The following is an 18,725-nucleotide window of genomic DNA, read 5'->3' on the forward strand; positions in this document are numbered from 1 at the left end:
TGTCATGCACCCGTTTGCCATATTAGGAGTGCAAAAGAATAATTAATATCTGGAACCATATTTGAGGTACACACGTCAAACTTCTGGAATTTGATCATATGCATTATATCAACATTTTCTTGCAATTTCATTGAATTTGTAATTATGCATTTCAAGTTTGCACGTTTCCCTAAAATGCCAATTTCTGAAGCATCTAGTAAAAATATGCATTTGATTTTTTCTACAGAGGTGCAGAAATAATCAAACTTCAAGTACACAAAATCTTAAAATTATATGTACAGTCGATTATGAACTGTATGGTATTAAGTTCCCCGTTCGTGAAAATTGGAAGAAAAAACTACACTTTTCAGTGATTTTTTTATTATAGTAAGATATCAAAGTTAAGATTAATTTTCAGATAACGCTTATTAAAAAGTAGATACTTTAAGCTTTCCAATGAGGTATATTTGAATCTTTTCCTCCCACGGAGTACAATTTTACAAGCGCGTAAACTGAGGGCTCAATATTTTTGTCAAGGATAGTAAGGCTAGTTACAGAGTCATACTAACTTGTCACATCACCAGGCATGTATCTAGAAATATAATTTGGGGAGCTGGTCTGAGCCAAGTGTCTCAGAAATATATTAATAAAAGTGTCTCTATTTAATACGTTAATATAATACGTAGGTCTATTCGTAATAATTTGCAAATTAATTAATTCGTTCTTAGTTACTGTGATGCATACAGAGTAATGTTGTATATGTAACCACAGACTAAGAAACACGGAAAGACAACGTTCTTTGTTCCTTGACCAAAAATATTGTTATTGGTATTATTACATGAATATGTAAAAAGACACTTAAGAATAGAGATATAATAGCATGTATTCATTATCTAGCTGACGTGTAGTTAAGACTGCTAAATTTGTGTAAAAACAACTGTCTGGCAAGGTTTAAAAAATGAATATTTATAAATAACAAAGAAAATGATGTTTTGTCCAGTTGAGGAAAAGTAAAGTTCTTGATTAATATTTTATGTTCAATGTTATAAGTAGTTTTTACATAAATCTTTAGAGGGGTCTCCCTGATGGCATAGTGGTAATGTTGTCACCTTGTAACCAATAGATCCTGGGCTCGATACTTGGTGGAGGCACATAGTGGTTCGGATCCCACTTTAAGCTGTAGGTGAAGTCCCAATTAGCCTATTTGTGCATAAAGTGGACTTGAAACAAAAACTCATACTCAAACTCATTCTTCTCTAGTACTGTCATTCAAAGCCATATGGTCCCAATCTAATCTTGGCAGAGACCAGCAGTCACACAAAAGACTGGCATAGAAGATAAGAGGACAAGAAGAAATTGCTGAATCCACTTCCCGCTTGAACGTAGATAAAACAAAGCTAATTACACAAAGTCATCCCTCTTTAGCAAAAACTCCGCAACTACCTGACCTGGCATTAGCATGGTGTGTGGTTTACTAATAACACCCCCATGAGCTTTCAAGCAAGAATTGCTATTCTACAGTGTTAACTAAGCAGTTCCATGCCTTTGATCTTGTTATCTGCTTTCCAGATGGGTGAGGGTTTATGATCCAGTGTTCCGAGGAAAATCTATGGAACTTTTTGTGCTGGTCTCCCAATCTGTCGCAAGGAAGGGTGAACAAATTTTTAAAAAGGACAAATGTTGAGATGAGTTGTTGCTTTTGCCTGCTCGTCTAGTCACTGAAAATCTGTGGTATCGGTAGGAAAAATTTTAACCGGTACTTACTGCTGCTCAGCCCAGCCCTAGTATTAACTTACGTATTGATCAGAATATTTAAAATAGCAATTCATGTACTGGAATGACATACTTCCTACTCTGAAACTATTTATCATTCACATCTCATGGAACAGAAAACACAGTAGTATTTTTTTTTTGCTGCAGTAGAAAATTTATTGTTTACAATACAATTATAACTATTACACAGTTTTGTCGTAAAATTGACTAATTCTATATTCAAAAAATTCACAGGATATGCAGTCCCTGGAAAGGTGTGAGTAGTTAAGTTGTAAGTAACATTATTTAATACCATGTTATTATCAGCCACTACCGACATCAGTATCAGGTCAACACAAAGTTTATTTGGACTTAAAGCAAAACAAAAAGTTTTTTTTTTTTTTTTTTTTGTAAAAATACACTTTGAGAACAAAATGTGCCTGAATAAAGTATATTCCATTCCAATTGATTGACATTAAATGAGTTTACCATTCTATCTTATATCACTGTTTGTATATGTATTTGTAAGTTTATAAAATCACTGTTTATCTCCAGGTCACATAATGGGCCTGTTGTTATGGCTTCGCCAGCTGGTGGTACTGATATTGAGGATGTGGCTAAGAAAACACCTCACTTGATAAAAACATATCCTATAGACATTTTTAAAGGCATTAGTGATAATGAGGCTGACAGCATAGCTAACTTTCTGGAATTCAAGGGAGAATTAAGGAAAAAGGTAAGCTACAACTTTTATCCACAAAAAGCACATGAGTGACAATATGATGAAATTGATGAAGGGACACTTACAAAGAACACCCATGCCCAGGCTGGGATTCGAACCTGGGACCCCTGGCATCGTAGAATGCCTTGCTAACCACTCCACTAAGGAGGATGGCATACAAATGGTTCACGTATACAGACATGAGCGACTAACACGGGAACTTTCTTCTTGGTACTCGGCGCAGCAAAAGCACAAACAATTATTTACTTTGTTAAAAAGTGTGACACGCATGATCAGTGACTTCTAACTTGCAACTATTGCTTTCCAGTTTTCAGTGCCATGTGAAATCATGAGTGAAATTCATATTGTATAGTGAAACAATTAATCCAGAGTTGTAAATGTCCACATCTGATTTTTACAACCCGGTGATTGAGATTCTATTGCAACAAAGGTGTGCACAAAATCAAAAGACTTTTACATTCAAAAGCATTGACACTAGTATTTCAAATCCCTTTAACTCTTAAAGGATGGGCTATGACATGGGTGTCGAAACAGGTATTTTCCTTAATTACTGCTTGGGACACCAGTGTCACAAGCAGCTTTTTCTCGTAGTATGTTACTTTTTTAATATACTGCCACTTGGATAATGATTGGAGATACATGTTTTGAGTTCTACATGAGTCTAGAGGTAAGTAATTAACAATTAGTAAAGTTTAATTTCATTGTTACTATTTGGGGGGAAGGGCCGATGTCCGAAAAATTGTGATTTTTTTCTTTTAGCGATTTATTTTCATTGGTTTTGAAAACATTGCTTCTTTCTCAATTTTGGTGTTTCAAAACACTTTTGGCAATAGAAGTTTGACATTTCTGGTGCCAAAAGCACGGGTGGAGGTGGCAGGAGGGGGAAGAGGGAGGTGGCAGAGAAAGAAAGCCAAAAGCCTCCAGCCACCAACAAAGGGTTGGAAAACAGTCGACTGCTCTTTGCTGTTTCACAATACTGCGCCATAGGATTACAAAGGATGTATTGTTGAATGATTTGCCTTGTTTTTTGTCGGTCATGCTATTTTTATCCCCTAGCATCACTTGTTTACTTAGGTAAGTTGATGTGGAGGGTATGACAGACTAACAAAGCGAGTTGGACAAATTGAAATTATTCGAGTTTAAACTTTCGTTCAGTGTGTGTGTTCCCAAGCTTGTGGCATGTGACCAGTGGCCAGCTGTGGCATTGAGGCTTTTTTCTCCTCTGACAAGAGTAAATGGCATATAAGATGGCAAGAAGACCCAGTTTGGCACTGAGTGAAATTGACAAACATACCAAACATTATGCAGGTACCTTTTGGAGATTCACGTCTTGGTGTAGCCTGCCTGAGGGTCCGATGAATTTCAAATTTTGTGTAAAAAAAAATAGTTACTTTTCCTTTTTTTTCTTCTTCTTTAACTGATTATGGAAAATTTATTTTTTTCCAGTAGGATTATATCCCAAAGTATACTGAACAGAATGAGGTATCATTTGTACCTCTAACATTCTTAGTCCCAGAAATATACAATTTCATTTAGAAGCATGCAGATTTTCAAATTTCCTGCTGAAATAATGCTCGGCATTAGTGCAAATACCTGGAAAATCAGCCTTGGCATCTAAGGTTAAGGGATTGCTATCTGTGAATAAAGTCCACTTTATACACAGATAGGCTTATCAGGACTGGACCTACTGTTTAAAGTGGGATCTGAGTCACTATGCATTGTGCTTTCACTGGGATATTGAACCTACAACCTCTTTATTACAAGGCAACAGTGTAAATTTACATTGCTCAGTAGTCATAGAAGTGTGTACGAAATCTCTCTCTCTATCCAATTAAATGTAGTATAAGTTATACATTAAGGATGTCACCAGTTAATGTGTTGACAGTGAGTATCAGATAATAATATCATAAATTTATTTATTATTGATGTGATAAGAGTTTACAATTATATCACTTGTTGAATGTTAAGGAAAAAACATACGAAACTCAAAAAAATTACGGTATTAAACAAAAAAACATATGTAGTCTCTGTAGCATGCATTTTGAAGTCTGGGAACATGGGTTCAATTTCTAGATGAGGCGGACTCCCCGCTGGTGCAGTGGTAGCGTCGTCATCTTGTAATCAACTGGTCCCGGGTTCGATTCCCGGTGGAGGCACATAGTGGTTCGGATCTCACTTTGAAACTGTAGGTCCAGACCAGATTAGCCTGCCTGTGCATAAAGTGGACTTAAAATACCAACTCAATCAATCAATCTAGATGAGGCATGGGCCTTTCTGGAAACCGTTGCAGACCTGACAAGAAAAATCTCTTTATCATGTGCTCCAAGGAGTGTTACGAGATAGTTTTAGATATGTGTGTAACAGTAAAAAAAAGAAAAAAATATTGTTTCTGGTGTAGAAATTTTTCCATGTGGCTTTTTTAATTTTTTTTTATATGCAGTGGAATGTTGATATATATTTTTCAGGAACTGTAGTTAAAGAACTTGTAATTCAGAAAAATGTATAATCTGAAAAAAGAAAAATCTGATGGTTTGCTTCACTGGGAAAAGGTAAGATTAGGGAGTGTAAAATCGGGGTTCCACTGTATTTGTGCTATTCATGTTGTTTCTATTAAAAAGATCTGTAAATTGTGTGTTTATTTTCAGGCAAGTGCACAAATCAAGAAAATATGGAACCTTTTTGTTGCGATTGATGCAACACAGGTGGAAATAAACCCTTTTGTTGAAATACAAACTGGTGATGTGATATCTGTAGATGCAAAAATTCAATTTGATGATAATTCAGCTTTCCGACAGAAGGCAATATTTGATATGCATGACCCATCAGAAGAAGATGCGCATGAACTGGAGGCAGCCAAACATAATCTTAATTACATAAGAATGTCTGGCAACATTGGTTGTCTTGGTAAGCTCATAGCATAGCTTGGAAAATATTTATCTGAAGATTCAAAATTACTATCAAAATTCTCTTTAAATTTGACTCGTATGATATACGTAATATGACAATCTTCAATTCAAAATAACATATATTTATTTTTACCTTTTTTCTCTTATTTGAATTTAACAATTTAATTTTAAAAAGTCTCAATCATTAAATGAACTGTGATTGCTAGCCATTCCTTAAATAAATAAAAAACTTCTGTGAATCTTGTGCAGTTTTTGAATAGTATTACAAAGCTCACTTCTGTAAGTTTCATGATGTTTATTCTCACACAAATCACGGTGTTTCTTCAGAACTAACTATATTTTTAAAATTCTTGTACTTTTGTTACAGTAAATGGTGCTGGTCTTGCAATGGCAACAATGGACATAATTAAGCTTCATGGTGGCGAACCCGCAAACTTCCTTGACGTTGGTGGTGGAGTACGAGAAGAACAAGTTCACCATGCATTCAATATCCTAACTTCAGGTTTGTGAACATTGTTTGGTATTAATTTTTCTGTCATTTGTGAAAACTCCATATTTGAGACTTTATCGTACAAAAATAGTTATAGTTAGAGCCCGGATTTATAAGCACAATCACAATCAAACAGTAAAATAAGCAAGTTAATAAGCACAAAAAATGAAAAAAATAAGCACCAAAATAAGCATAAACAAATACAGGAAAATCTGAACAGAATATTTGTTTATTAGATCTCTTATCTTATTCAAAGCTGTTACAGTATGTAAGGAAGGTTATCCTGAGATTTTCTTGTGTGAAGCTCCTGTGCCTGTCAGTGAAGAATGATGTGTACAGTGAAAATGTTCTTTCCACGTAGCATGACATCACAGGCGCATGTGAAAATCACCACAGTTCTTGTTCAGTGAATTCCTCTTCAATGTGTATTTCTTCACCAGAAATATTGTTATAAATTTGACACACGGTAACCGGAATTTTTCAGTAATACCTGACTGAGCTTGTCTGACACAATTTTAGCAACACCATGAGTTTCTGAAGACAACGTTATTGAAATTTCATCAATGAGAGAAAGTAAATGTTGCAATGGCTTATTTCGAGCTTTTAACTGTGTTATAATATGAAAAATGATTTTGGATGTACTGTATCTTTTCTTGGATGCCGTTTCTCCCATGCGGCTATTTAGAAGCATTGATCTCATCATCCCAATGCCGTCGTGAGATTGAAATATGATTGAAATATGACAGATTTGGGTAAAATATGCTATTTTAAACCAAAATCATAAAATAAGCAAGCATAACAGTTTCCTGCAGAAATAAGCATTGATAAGCACTTTCAACCTTAGTTAAATAGCTCATCAAGGTATGTAATACAAAGTATAACCTTTCTCCTTACCATTAGAAGTCTGGAAAAGAATATGCATTTCGCTTACAAATCCAGGCTCTAGTTATAGTATACATACATTCCTTTGTTTTCAGAAACACACACACACACAGAGAAATAATAATATTCTTCTGCCTGTGTGTCTTTGTGTGTGAGATCATCATTGGTAAAATATATTTGAGGTCAGTCCTTGTTGTTATAAAAAGTAACTCTCCCTACCAGAAATTTTTAGTTGGGAAAGGGGAGGAATATTGCACCCTAGTTTGTCTAACAATTTCATTTATTTCTTACAGATAAAAATGTAAAGGCTATTTTGGTGAATGTTTTTGGTGGAATAGTAAATTGTGCAACAATAGCAAACGGAATTGTAAGTGCTTCCAGAAACTTGAAACTGAATATTCCAATTATAGCACGCTTAGAAGGTAAGTCAGTATTGCATGCACACTACTATTTAGTGGTAATCCATGATATTGTATTTCCCTGGGTATTTACTGGTTTTGGTTTTGAGTGCGGCCTCCCAGATGGCATAATGGTAACGTTGTCACATTGGAATCAAGGTGTCCTGGGTTTGAAACCCGGTGGAAGCACATTGCACAGTGGTTTGGATCCCACTTTTAAAACTGTAGGTCCAGTCCCAATTAACCTTTTTGTGCATAAAGTTGACTTAAGCAACAATTCAATTCAATTTTGAGTGGAGTTTGAACTGTGTGTAATAATACAGCTTGTTTCAAAAAGAAAATACGTATTTTGCATGCATATATTTATTAAACTTTAAGACATACGAAGATGAAACTTGACACACATACTTACGAACCTCTCAAGTTCAGATTACAGATGTTCAATATGTCCTCCAGCAGTGACACGAACAATATCATCGATACTCAAATTCCTCCCATACTCGGGCAAGCATGTCCTTCGTCACTGATGTTACGGCAGCACGGATCCGGTTCTTCAACTCTTCCAGGTTCTGTGGGAGTGGTGGTACATAAACATTGTCTTTAATGAAACCCCACAGGAAGAAGTCACAGGGTGTCAAATCCGGTGACCATGGAGCCCAGCTGATACATGCTAAGTCGCCAGCTCCTTGATGACCAATCCAACGGTTCGGTAGAGTTTCATTCAGATAATCACGCACTTGGCGACTCCAGTGAGGAGGTGCCCCGTCTTGTTGAAAAATGAAGTTGTCTTCGTGCAGCCTCGGAAACAACCAGTTTTGTGACATAGAGAGATACTGCTGACCATTAACCGTGTTTCCATCAAAGAAGAATGGGCCGTAAACAGATGATCGGGATATCGCGCAAAACACATTCACTTTGGGCGAATCTCGTACATGTTCAATGAATGCATGTGGGTTCTGTAGGCCCCAAATGCGAACATTCTGTTTGTTTACCTGACCACTGACATGAAACGCAGCTTCATCACTAAACACGATGCGTTGTGCGAAAGTGTTGTCATTGTCAATAGCATCAAGAATCTCGTTACAAAATGCCACACGTTTGCGTTTGTCATCAGGACGCAGAGCTTGTAACAGCTGTACCTTGTATGGCTTCATAACCAGCCGACGTCTCAAAACATGCCAAATTGTTGTTGTAGGAAGTTGTAACTCCCGACTGACACGACGAGTTGATTTTGAAGGGCTACGTTGGAAAGCAGTTTGAATTCGTGCAACATTTTCTTCAAGAACACGAGGGCGGCCAGGACTCTTTCCTTTACATACACATCCTGTATCTACAAACTGTCGATACCATCTGCGAATGTTCCACCCATTCGGAGGATAAATTTGGTACATCAACCTGAAACGTCTTTGCACTGTAATCACGGAATTGCACTTCGCAAACTCGAGAACACAAAATGATTTCTGCTGCGGAGTAGCCATTTCAAACAACTGACGGTTACCAAGCAAAACAGAACACAACTGACATCTAGCGGCTATTATATAAACTAGACTATGTATTCGTTTTTCTAATAGCCGAGCCGGGGCGCAGCGATCGATAGTTTGGACAAAATAATACTTTGTAATACGTATATTCTTTTTGAAACACGCTGTACACAGAATAATTCCGACAGCTAACATAAAACCATGTGTATATTCACTTTGTCACTGTATTAACATTAGGGCTGAGCCGATACCACTTTGAACCGATACCAATACTTGTAAAATTCAAATACAATATAAAATAACAAAGGCTAGTTACAGAGTCATACTAACTCATCACATCACATTCTGTTAATGACATTAAATAACTCCCAAATTTTAGCATTATAATATTTTTAAATGTTTTGTGACATTTGGTATTTTTTTTATGTGAACTTCTCTATAGACAAAGAGGATGCAAAGAAAGAGGTTTTTGAAATGTTGCAAGGCTTTTTAACGTGTTGCAGTTACACCAAAAAATCAGTGGATTGTGTCTCTTTCAATGTCATGTAAACGCTATTCATTGTTTTTGGGTGAGTTAATCTGGAGAGGGTGAAAAGCGACGTAAAAACATATGCAAATATGGTTATTAAAATAATGCGTATCTGGCAGAATCTCTTTATGCTATCCTGTCCATCATTCTCTGTCATTTGCAATAGTTGTGCTATCAGCCGATACCAGCAGTCACATGAGAAACTTACACGAGACAAAACTCCAGTGCAAAGAGAATCAATCCCCAGAATCCCATTGTGTTTGGAGTCCAGTAGCGTTACTTTCCCCTCCCACTCTGCTTTGAAAAGTACCAACACCCCCCTTCATGTTACGCCCTCGTTTTGCCTTCCTCCCTACACATTTACTAAAACCCATAAATTTCAGATTCTCAGGAATGTCTTCGGCTGCCTCCCAGCTTTCCTGAAGAACAACAGTATCAAATGACTGTAAGTATTCTCTAAGCTCTTCTTGGTGCAACTTTCTCTTCAGCCCCTCAACATCTTTGTCCATCACTCTTGAACGTCTGCAACCCAGGACATCATACACATCAGCATTAATTCAATCTGAATCCCTGGAATGCACCTGTTGTTACCATCGGGTCCATTGCCCTTTCCCTACAGAGTCCGAGGGTCATTCTGTGCCTTTCTGAGCCACAGATCTCTGCTATTTCCGGCTGTGTCTTGACTCGACAATTGTGGTCTCTCGTTCAAAGCTCCCCCATGACCACCCATGACACTTTTGTTCTGGGAAACAACCATTTCCTGGCCATTGACCTTTCGTAATCCATCCATCCTGCTGCCCCTGTGTTTGCCTTTGTCCACCTCCCGTCCTTGGTTGCCAGATATCTGTCCTCTGTGTCCTCACCGATTTTGACCCATACAGATGATGTCTGAGCAATCATTGTTTGTAACAGAATTTGCCATCAACTATTAATTTATTATAGTTAATGAAGACTCGTCTTCCCTCTCTCCTGGCATCCTGCATCTGCTTCGTTAGAAGTTGTCTCTGCCTCAGGACCTGCAGGAAGAAGTCTTCTCTGAGGAATACTGCCCCCTTACACAGAAGGGAAGAGTACAAGAAGAAATTGTTCCATCTTTCTTACCCCACAAGTTTGGAAATGAATGATTTATTTTATTTTCACACAGCCTTTGCCAGGTACTTACATGCCTTCGAGAAGTTTGGTCCCAGCTTTCACTTAGAACTTGCCTTTGATCTTGTCGCGCTGGCCTACAAATCTGCCATAGGTTTGTAAAGGACAAATGTTCTTAGTCGCGGGTCTAGTGACACAAAAACAGTGGTACCAGACAGTATTGGTGGATAAATTTTAACCGATACCACTGGTATCGGCCAACCCCAATACATCAGTATTAACTCAGCCCTGATTAACATGTACATATCAGCAAGTGCAAACACAAATTACGCCTATGGCGTTTTCAACCTTCGCAGGAAAATACTGTAAAGATCTTTATTAAAAATTGATTCTGTGGTGTAAAACTATTACTGCCAGGTGTTTTTACCTTCCTTCCTTTATAATGTTATACATGTAGGTTAGGTTAGGCAGCCAGGTTGGCTTTCTTTAGTAGTAATAATTTTAAAAATTTATATTAAAGTGAAATGCCTGCTTTTCTGATATATATTATAAAATGTATTATTGTATATAGTAAACTAGCAGTTATGGCCAATGTACATAGTCTGTGCATAGCAACGATTATGCATCTTGTTTATGTGTCCTGATGTATGATTTTAAGTTTTAAAAATGTATTCCACCGTGTTATAACTTATTCATGAAGTTCCAATCTTGACATGTTATTATGTTTGTCATAAATATTAGGACATAACATTCTCATAATTTTTCACCTTCTGTTGAAATGTTTTCATCACAAAACAAAGTTCAAATAGCACATCAAATTCGCACTTCCCACAAGAAATAATGGAAAATAACTTCCTCAAAAATCGTTTCCGCATCTGAAACTGTCACTAGCCAGTGCTAGCTACTCCTGGTCACTATGCATAACATGTATATATAAACAAGTGCAAATACAAATTATGGCCATAAGTTTTTCAACATTAGCATTGAAAAATCGTAAACAACTGCATTAAAAATTGCTCCCGCTGTGTAAAACCTTTTCTAGCCAGTGTCTATCTTCCTTTATAATTTTGTGCATGTACGTTAGGTTAGACAGCCAGGTTGGTTTCTTTAGCAGTAATTTTTTTAAAAAAAGGCATGTACAAAAGTGAGTCCCACACCATGGCCGTGTAGTCTAAGGCATCATGCTTTGGGCTCCGGATACGGCACGTGCGCAGGTTCAAATCTTTGGGGAGAAGGGTAACAAGGATTTTGGGCTGTGTATGGGACCAGTAGCCACCCACCATCGTGAGGAAATTGGGGAGCTATGAACGAGTAGCGTAACCTGGTCATGGAAACCTACAAGAACGACCGGGGGTTTGGTGTGCTGACCACAGGTCAGTCCGTAACTTAGTTGATGGTCTGTAGGGAAGCCCTGGGCCTCACGAGCTGTTGCGCTATGGGTTATTTACAGGGTGATTCTTATAGAACCGGCCCGATAAAATGTGCTGTGATATGAAATATACCATACAGATATGGTGGCCACAGTGGCTCAGTCGGTAACGCGTCTGACTACCATGCTAAAGGTCCTGGGTTCAATCCTCGGCCGGTTCAAATGCGGGAACTTTTCTAACGTTGGAAGCGGCCCCGGTACCCACCCAGCGTCGAATGACATGGGTACTTGGGGGAAACCCTGTGGGGGTAAAGGCAGTCAGGGGCATGATGCTGATCACATCACCCCCACTCACGACCGGATCAAGAAAGTGTGGGGTGTTACCCCACCACACCCCCCTATACACCTTCATTGTATGGTGCTAAGCACAGGGGAGCACTTTACCTTTTTTACCATACAGATATTAACGTAATTTATACATGACATACTTTGGATAGTGTTCTGTTGATTGTTCATTGTGATCAGAGCATGTGCTGAAAGTGTCCGCCGTTTTCAAGGAGGCACGCATTTGCATATTCGCCATGACTCGCCGCAGTATTTCTCTGGTGAAGTTCCTGATTTCAGCCAAAATGTTGTTCTTTAAAGCTTGTAACATATGCAGTTTGTTTGCATACACCCTGTCCTTCAGAAAACTGCACAAGAAAAAGTCTGAGCTGGTATGCAACTACTTGGGGGCCTGATGCCTTGACACTGCAAACACGTTCATGCATGCTCCACTATGTGTCCTTTACCTTGCAAAACAAGTGCTGCCACCTATCAGACCATCTGCACACCATTCGACTCAGCACAGCCCATGGATTGGATTATTATGTCGTAATTGTGAATTGTTTTATGCATCACCTGCAGCATTATTAGCAAATTCATCAGGACGGTTCTATAAGAATCACCCTGTATAAAAGTGAAATGGCTGTTTCCCATGATTTTTCACTTTCCTTCGGAATGTTTTGCTGGCAGAGATAAATTGCACATCGCCTGTCACATGGGAGACATGGTGGTAATGTGACATCAAAATGGGCTAGAATGCTTTTCGGTTTCAAAAATGTTGGTATTAATAACAAACATTCATTCTCTTGCATGCAGAATGGCAATTTTCAAGAAATTAACACTTTTTTTTTACAGACCAGTAATAACGAGATGCTTGAACGGAGGAAAATCAAATGTTGCAAGTGGGTATTGGTGCAGAAACTGCATTGAATGGGGATGTGGCCATCATGGCAGCCATCTTGGATTCTGCCATATTGGATATCACACAATATTTTCAAATGGAAAGGGGTATGTATGACATATCAATTTAGGCTAGAATTGTCCCACAAACGACAATCCGAAATCATTTTCGACCTATCGCCATTCGTGGAAGAGATAGGGTGTGCTACGTTTGACTGCAAGAAATTAGATTTGTTTGAAAAAAATATTTTACTGTATTCCTGTGGGTAACTGTGCACTGCAAATTACAGAGAGCATGAACAAGAAAACCTGATATTGACTTATGGAATGCTTCAAAGCAAGTGCTCAAACTGCTTCCCGCCGACTGTTTGACAATATGCCAACCGATCATAAAAACTGCAAAGTGCACGTTGTAGCATATCCCTAGAAAGTCCTCTTGTTTTGTCCACAATGCGATTCCGTTGATCATTCAGGGAGTGTGGTTAGGTGCGATACACTTTGGCCTTCATGTTCCCCAATAATATAATCGAAGGGTGATATATATCGGGAGGTCGGTTTTCCTCAGTACCTACAGGCGAATGTCAGGATGGTATCTTACTTCGAGGCCGTGCTTTCTACTTCTCTTTGTTTCTTCCTTTCCTGCCACTAGTAGTTTCCCCAGGTTGTTTTGATAGTTTGTTGAAAACAGCATAATATCGCAATTACCGAATTAAAGAATGTCAGTTGAAAGTGCACTAAACTCACTTTGTAGGGTTTAAACTTACTCCGCAATAAAATACGTTGCACTGAACTCTGGGAAATGTCCAGCGTGTTGGCAATGGTCTTTAACACTTCCACTTGTTGTAAAACGTCGAATGGTTCTTTCGACAGTTGACTTTGAAATTGGGTTACGTTCAGGGAATGTAGCATTAAATAATTGTCGCACCTCGGTAAACTATCGTAATCTCCATTGCCAAGCATGATTAAAAACAAATACGTTCTCGTTCACTGAGCTGCATTTTGACTACTGACATGGACACAAATCACCTTCCTTTGGCACAACACTCACCAATATGAGCGACATGCAGAACGTTCGCAAGGACGATAACAAATGCAACTGACCTTCGAGGAAGTTGACTACAGTCTACAAGGGATGTGTACAGGTAGCGTCCATATCCAGACGAACACTGTTATTGCTGTCCGTGGGAGGGATAGTAAAACAAATACGTACCTGATGCTCTTAATTCATCGAATAGGATTGTTAGATACCATAGAGTATGTTACTCTGTTGTAAGGAAGGATTGTTTAGACTGGCATTCTTTAATTCGGTAATTTGCGATATTATGTTATTTTCAAAAAACTATCAAAACAACCTGGGGAAAGGACTGGAGGCAGGAAAGGAAGAAACAAAGAGAAGTAGAATTCACTGTCTCAAAGTAAGGTACCATCCCGGCATTCACCTGGGGGAATTGAATAAAACTGATCTCCTGATCTATCACCCCTGGATTACTTTATGGTGGCACATGAAGGCCAAAGTGTATCACACCTAACCACACTCCCTGAATGATCTACGGAATCGCATTGTAGATGAAACAAGAGGACATTCTCGGGATATGCTACAATGTGAACTTTGCAGTTTTTACTATCGGTTGGCATATTGTCAGACAGTGGACGGGAAGCAGTTTGAGCACTTGCTTTGAGGCATTCTGCAAGTCAATGTCAGGGTTTCTTGTTCATGTTCTCTGTAATTTGCAGTGTACTATTACCCACAGGAATACAGTAAATTTCAGACAAATCTCATTTCTTGCAGTCAAACGTAACACACCCTATATCTTCCACGATTGGCGATAGGTCCAAAATGATTTCAGATTGTCGTTTGTGGGATGATTCTATCCTAAATTGATGTGTTATACATACCCCTTTCCATTTGCAAATATAGTGTGATATCCAGTATGGCGGAATCCAAGATGGCTGCCATGATGGCCACACCCACATTCAATGCAGTTTCCTCGCATCTTGTTATTACTGGCCTGTATCGATACTTTTGACTAACCCTGTATACTGGGTGACCTGTAATTAGATGTATTCCCTAAAAGGGGTTAAAGTAGAGGCAATTTGCAATAAATTTGACCATATGATACCCCATCTGAAAATTAGTAGTTTTCAAGATAATCAAATTTCTATTGTTTTTTTAAATGACAATTTTCCACATAAAAATACAAATTGAGAAAAAAACTGCTCATTGTAGGGCACATATTTCAGCGTTTTCTGATAATTAACAAATAAGTGGTTCGTTGAAAAAAGTTTGTCCCAAATAGCAATCACATGTAAGGAACGGGTGGGTCTAAACTTACAAGTGGTGATAAAAAATCCAATCTTAGTTTACTTGGCAACATATTAATAACAAAAATAGTATGACAGGAAGCGTACAAATTACTTAAATTACTTCCTTGTGTCATCAGCTATTCAACAAGGTACAAATGTTGCTAACATTCACATTTGTATACAAGAAATAATACTTGATTCATCTTCATGTGAATGGAATCAATGAACAATACAATTAAAGAACATTATACATCTTGCTCAAAGTGGGCACCTCCATTACGAATGCAGGCACGCAGGTTTTTACAGACATTTTGTCTCGTAACTCGTGATGTGATGGTGTCCTTGATGTGTTGACCAGCTGTTAAGATCCTCTCCCTGAGCTCTTCTTGCGAGTTTATCGGTGTCTTGTAAACTAAGCCACTTTCATGTATGTAGTTAATAACTCATGGTGTATTTAATTGTATGTATTGAATAGTAAAATTAAAATGACTTTGATTTGCTTTTATATTTAGGTACCAATGTTCATGAAGCTAAAAGAATTTTGGCAGAATCTGGTCTTCCAATCAAATCTGCTGCAAACCTTGAGGAGGCAGCACAGAAAGCAGTTGGTAGTTTAGCTTAATTGTTCACCAAGTGCAATGGTAATTTGTTTCTTGTTTACACATTTTAATAGTACAAAGTATGTACATGCCATTGTGAGAAATGTATGTTTCATTTTATATACTCTTTTTGTATATATAAAAGACTGATTTGTATCAGGGAGATATATATATGTGAATTTATGCAAGAGCTCCTTAGAATTGCAAACTTTGTTATGTTTATTTTATATGTGCAATAAATTGTTTTTAAAAAGACATTTGCAGTCACTATTATTTTAATTACAGAACAAATTTATAATATTCATAGTCACCTGGAAAGAAAAAAATATAGATTTTCATTCTGTGTGTTTTTAAATGACAAAATTGTAATTATTCTTGTACAGATGTTGTCCTCTGCTTCAGTGAAATTCCTGCTGTTCAAGAACACCAGATGTGGAGTGATGAGCACAATACTCCGATGCCAAGGTTCCCAGGTGCGAATCCCAGCCTGGACATGGGTGTTATGAGTGTCCAGCAATTTCACCGTATCTTTCGTATTGCGAGAAAGAGGATGGGTGATTATATGATGAACATATTGAAGGGACACTCACAAAGAACATTCATGCCCAGGCTGGGATAAACCCAGAACTCCTAGTACCATAATGCACTGTGCTAACCACTTCACCATGGAAAAAAATTCCTTTCATGTCTGTGCAAGCTTGTTACATGGGTGCAAGCATAAGGTTTTGAATGCATAAGGTTGCTGAAAAAGTATTTTGAATGCCATTAATTTGGGCAAAATGATTATAATGACTTTTTTTTTCAAGAAAATTAAGTCCATAGGATGATGATTCTTTTGTGTGTATGTTTGTGTGAAAGTATAGCAAATGTGTGAAACAGTTGGCTTCTGTGATACGTTCTTGCTATTAGACACGTCGTATTATTCTACTATTAATATTAACTTAATAATACTCAGCAGTGAACTATGAGACTCGGTGAAGTACACAGACTCCTCTCAGGTACAGGGATAGTGTTAGGCAAAGACAATATTCACAGCACAGAGAAATAAAACCACATTACTGCAGTATGTATAAACTGAAAGGTTTTATTCTTTATTTAATGCAATTATAGTGCAAATATACTTGAGACGAAGGCAAGGATTTCGCTTTGTCGATGAATTGACTCAATTAAAACGCATAAACTCAATGTGTGGCTATCGGCAAGTCTATGATCACATAGACCTATCTTGCGCCCCGAACTACCACACCAAGAGATATGCAATGATAACTGAGTCAATATTTGCTCTTTAGCCTTTTATTTCCAAATTAATCCTTTGGCTAGCTTTATTATTTAACGTAGAATGGTTGCAGTATTGTGCATATCATCAATGCATGGTAATTGGCGTACCTATGATCACATACGCCTAGTTTGCACCCCGAACTACCATACCAAGATGTATGCACAACACCAAGGAATTCTTTTTAAGTTTAAAAGCTTTGTCGATCCGTGGCGAAAAAGTGTGTTATTTCTTACGTGATATCCTCGCTTTTATACTATTTTCGAGAACACAGATTAAAGTACAGATGAATCACTCACTATCTACAAAAGGATACTATCAACAAAACTGACATCTATACATCTTTAGAATACAAATTTGTATAGTGCACTCTCGCAAACATGAAGATAACATTAAAGTACTCGTAACAGAGCATAAAATACAATAAACATTAAACAAAAGATATACATTACAAACAGGGTGCAATACTACATATAATAACACAACATTTATGTGTCCTTTCATAAAAGTATATTATACAGGGTCTGTATTTTAAGTAATGAGAACATTTTTTTTCTGCCGCGACTAGACGTCAGAGCCCGCTGGGACCAGTTGGAGTTGGTAGTGGGGTGTGTGACCTTGAAAACGCTCCAAGCGGCAGTTGCCTGCTGGCGTCCGTTGAGGCATGATCACGCATGGCGTGGACGTCTGCAAAGTAGTGTGTGCAAGAGCAAAATGCAGCAAAACATGGAACAGCGGTACGCGATCAAATTTTGTGTGCGCCTTGGAAAATCTGGTGCAGCAACGCTGGAAATGATTCGGAAAGCGTACGGCAGTGACAGTTTATCACAAGCGCAAGTGTTTCGGTGGCACAAAATGTTCAAAGAAGGCCAGGAGAGCGTGGAGAACCCCGCGCAGGGCACCCGTCAACCTCAAGAACCAGAGACAATGAACTTTGAAGAATTCTAAAGATTTGTAGCGATATCTGTAATAAATTTTGTTTTCTGGATTTATTCTCATTACTTAAAATACAGACCCTGTATCAGTAACATATTTTAAAGTTGTGACGTCACATATCATCTGCCCTTCCTTTCAGAAACTAAGTTTCAGGAAGGAAGTCATCTACCTGGAGGAAACTTAGTTTTAAAGTACAAACTCTTTCTTTTTATCCTCCGAAAAACGCACCAGTTTTCCTTACCATATAATTCTTTAGACCTTGGAATTAGCAATGTCACAACATTATTTTCCACTTTGTCCACTAGATAAGGTCCTATCCACAACATAAATAACTTTTGAATGGTCCTATCTAGTGAGGAGCTTAAGGAATAGTTTTTAACCATCACGAAGTCTCCAACTGTCAATTGTCTTGGCGTTTCCCTTCTGTTTTATATTCTTCGACAGTTTCTTCTTCTTCCTGACTTGGGCTAAGAATAATTTGGATTTCCAATCCGGTTGGGCTTCTTCCCGTTCGGGCCAATTGAAATGTGTTAGGATCTCTCTGGGTATAGGATGATTGAAGAATAGTTCAGCAGGTGAATATCCAGTAGTTTCGGAAATAGAATAATTAATTAACCAAACCACCTTTTGATATGTATTGCGACCAAGTCTGATGTTCTCGATAACAAAATAAATGAAGTAATCTGACTATCTCTTGATTTGCTCGTTCTACCATGTTCCCCTTTGGATTGTAAGCTGTTGTGCAAACATGATGGATACCAAGCTTTTT

At 37.9% G+C, this 18,725-nt stretch overlaps 1 protein-coding gene across 3 annotated transcripts in view; it reads left to right on the top strand.

Moving 5' to 3' along the window:
- The window catches only part of ScsbetaG (Succinyl-coenzyme A synthetase beta subunit, GDP-forming), a 47,895-nt gene extending 31,903 nt beyond the window's left edge, over window positions 1-15,992 (top strand). For all 3 annotated transcript variants that reach the window (XM_083117870.1, XM_083117871.1, XM_083117869.1), the window contains exons 6-10: window positions 2,287-2,467; window positions 5,119-5,377; window positions 5,747-5,881; window positions 7,045-7,173; window positions 15,658-15,992. In XM_083117870.1, coding sequence (XP_082973996.1) covers window positions 2,287-2,467; window positions 5,119-5,377; window positions 5,747-5,881; window positions 7,045-7,173; window positions 15,658-15,767 — 814 coding nt within the window. In that variant the 3' untranslated portion in view covers window positions 15,768-15,992. The remainder of the gene's footprint in view (window positions 1-2,286; window positions 2,468-5,118; window positions 5,378-5,746; window positions 5,882-7,044; window positions 7,174-15,657) is intronic.
- Window positions 15,993-18,725: the final 2,733 nt, after the last annotated feature.

Source organism: Lepisma saccharinum, chromosome 2 (assembly GCF_977018435.1).
Source record: "Lepisma saccharinum chromosome 2, izLepSacc3.1, whole genome shotgun sequence".
Lineage (NCBI taxonomy): Eukaryota > Metazoa > Arthropoda > Insecta > Zygentoma > Lepismatidae > Lepisma > Lepisma saccharinum.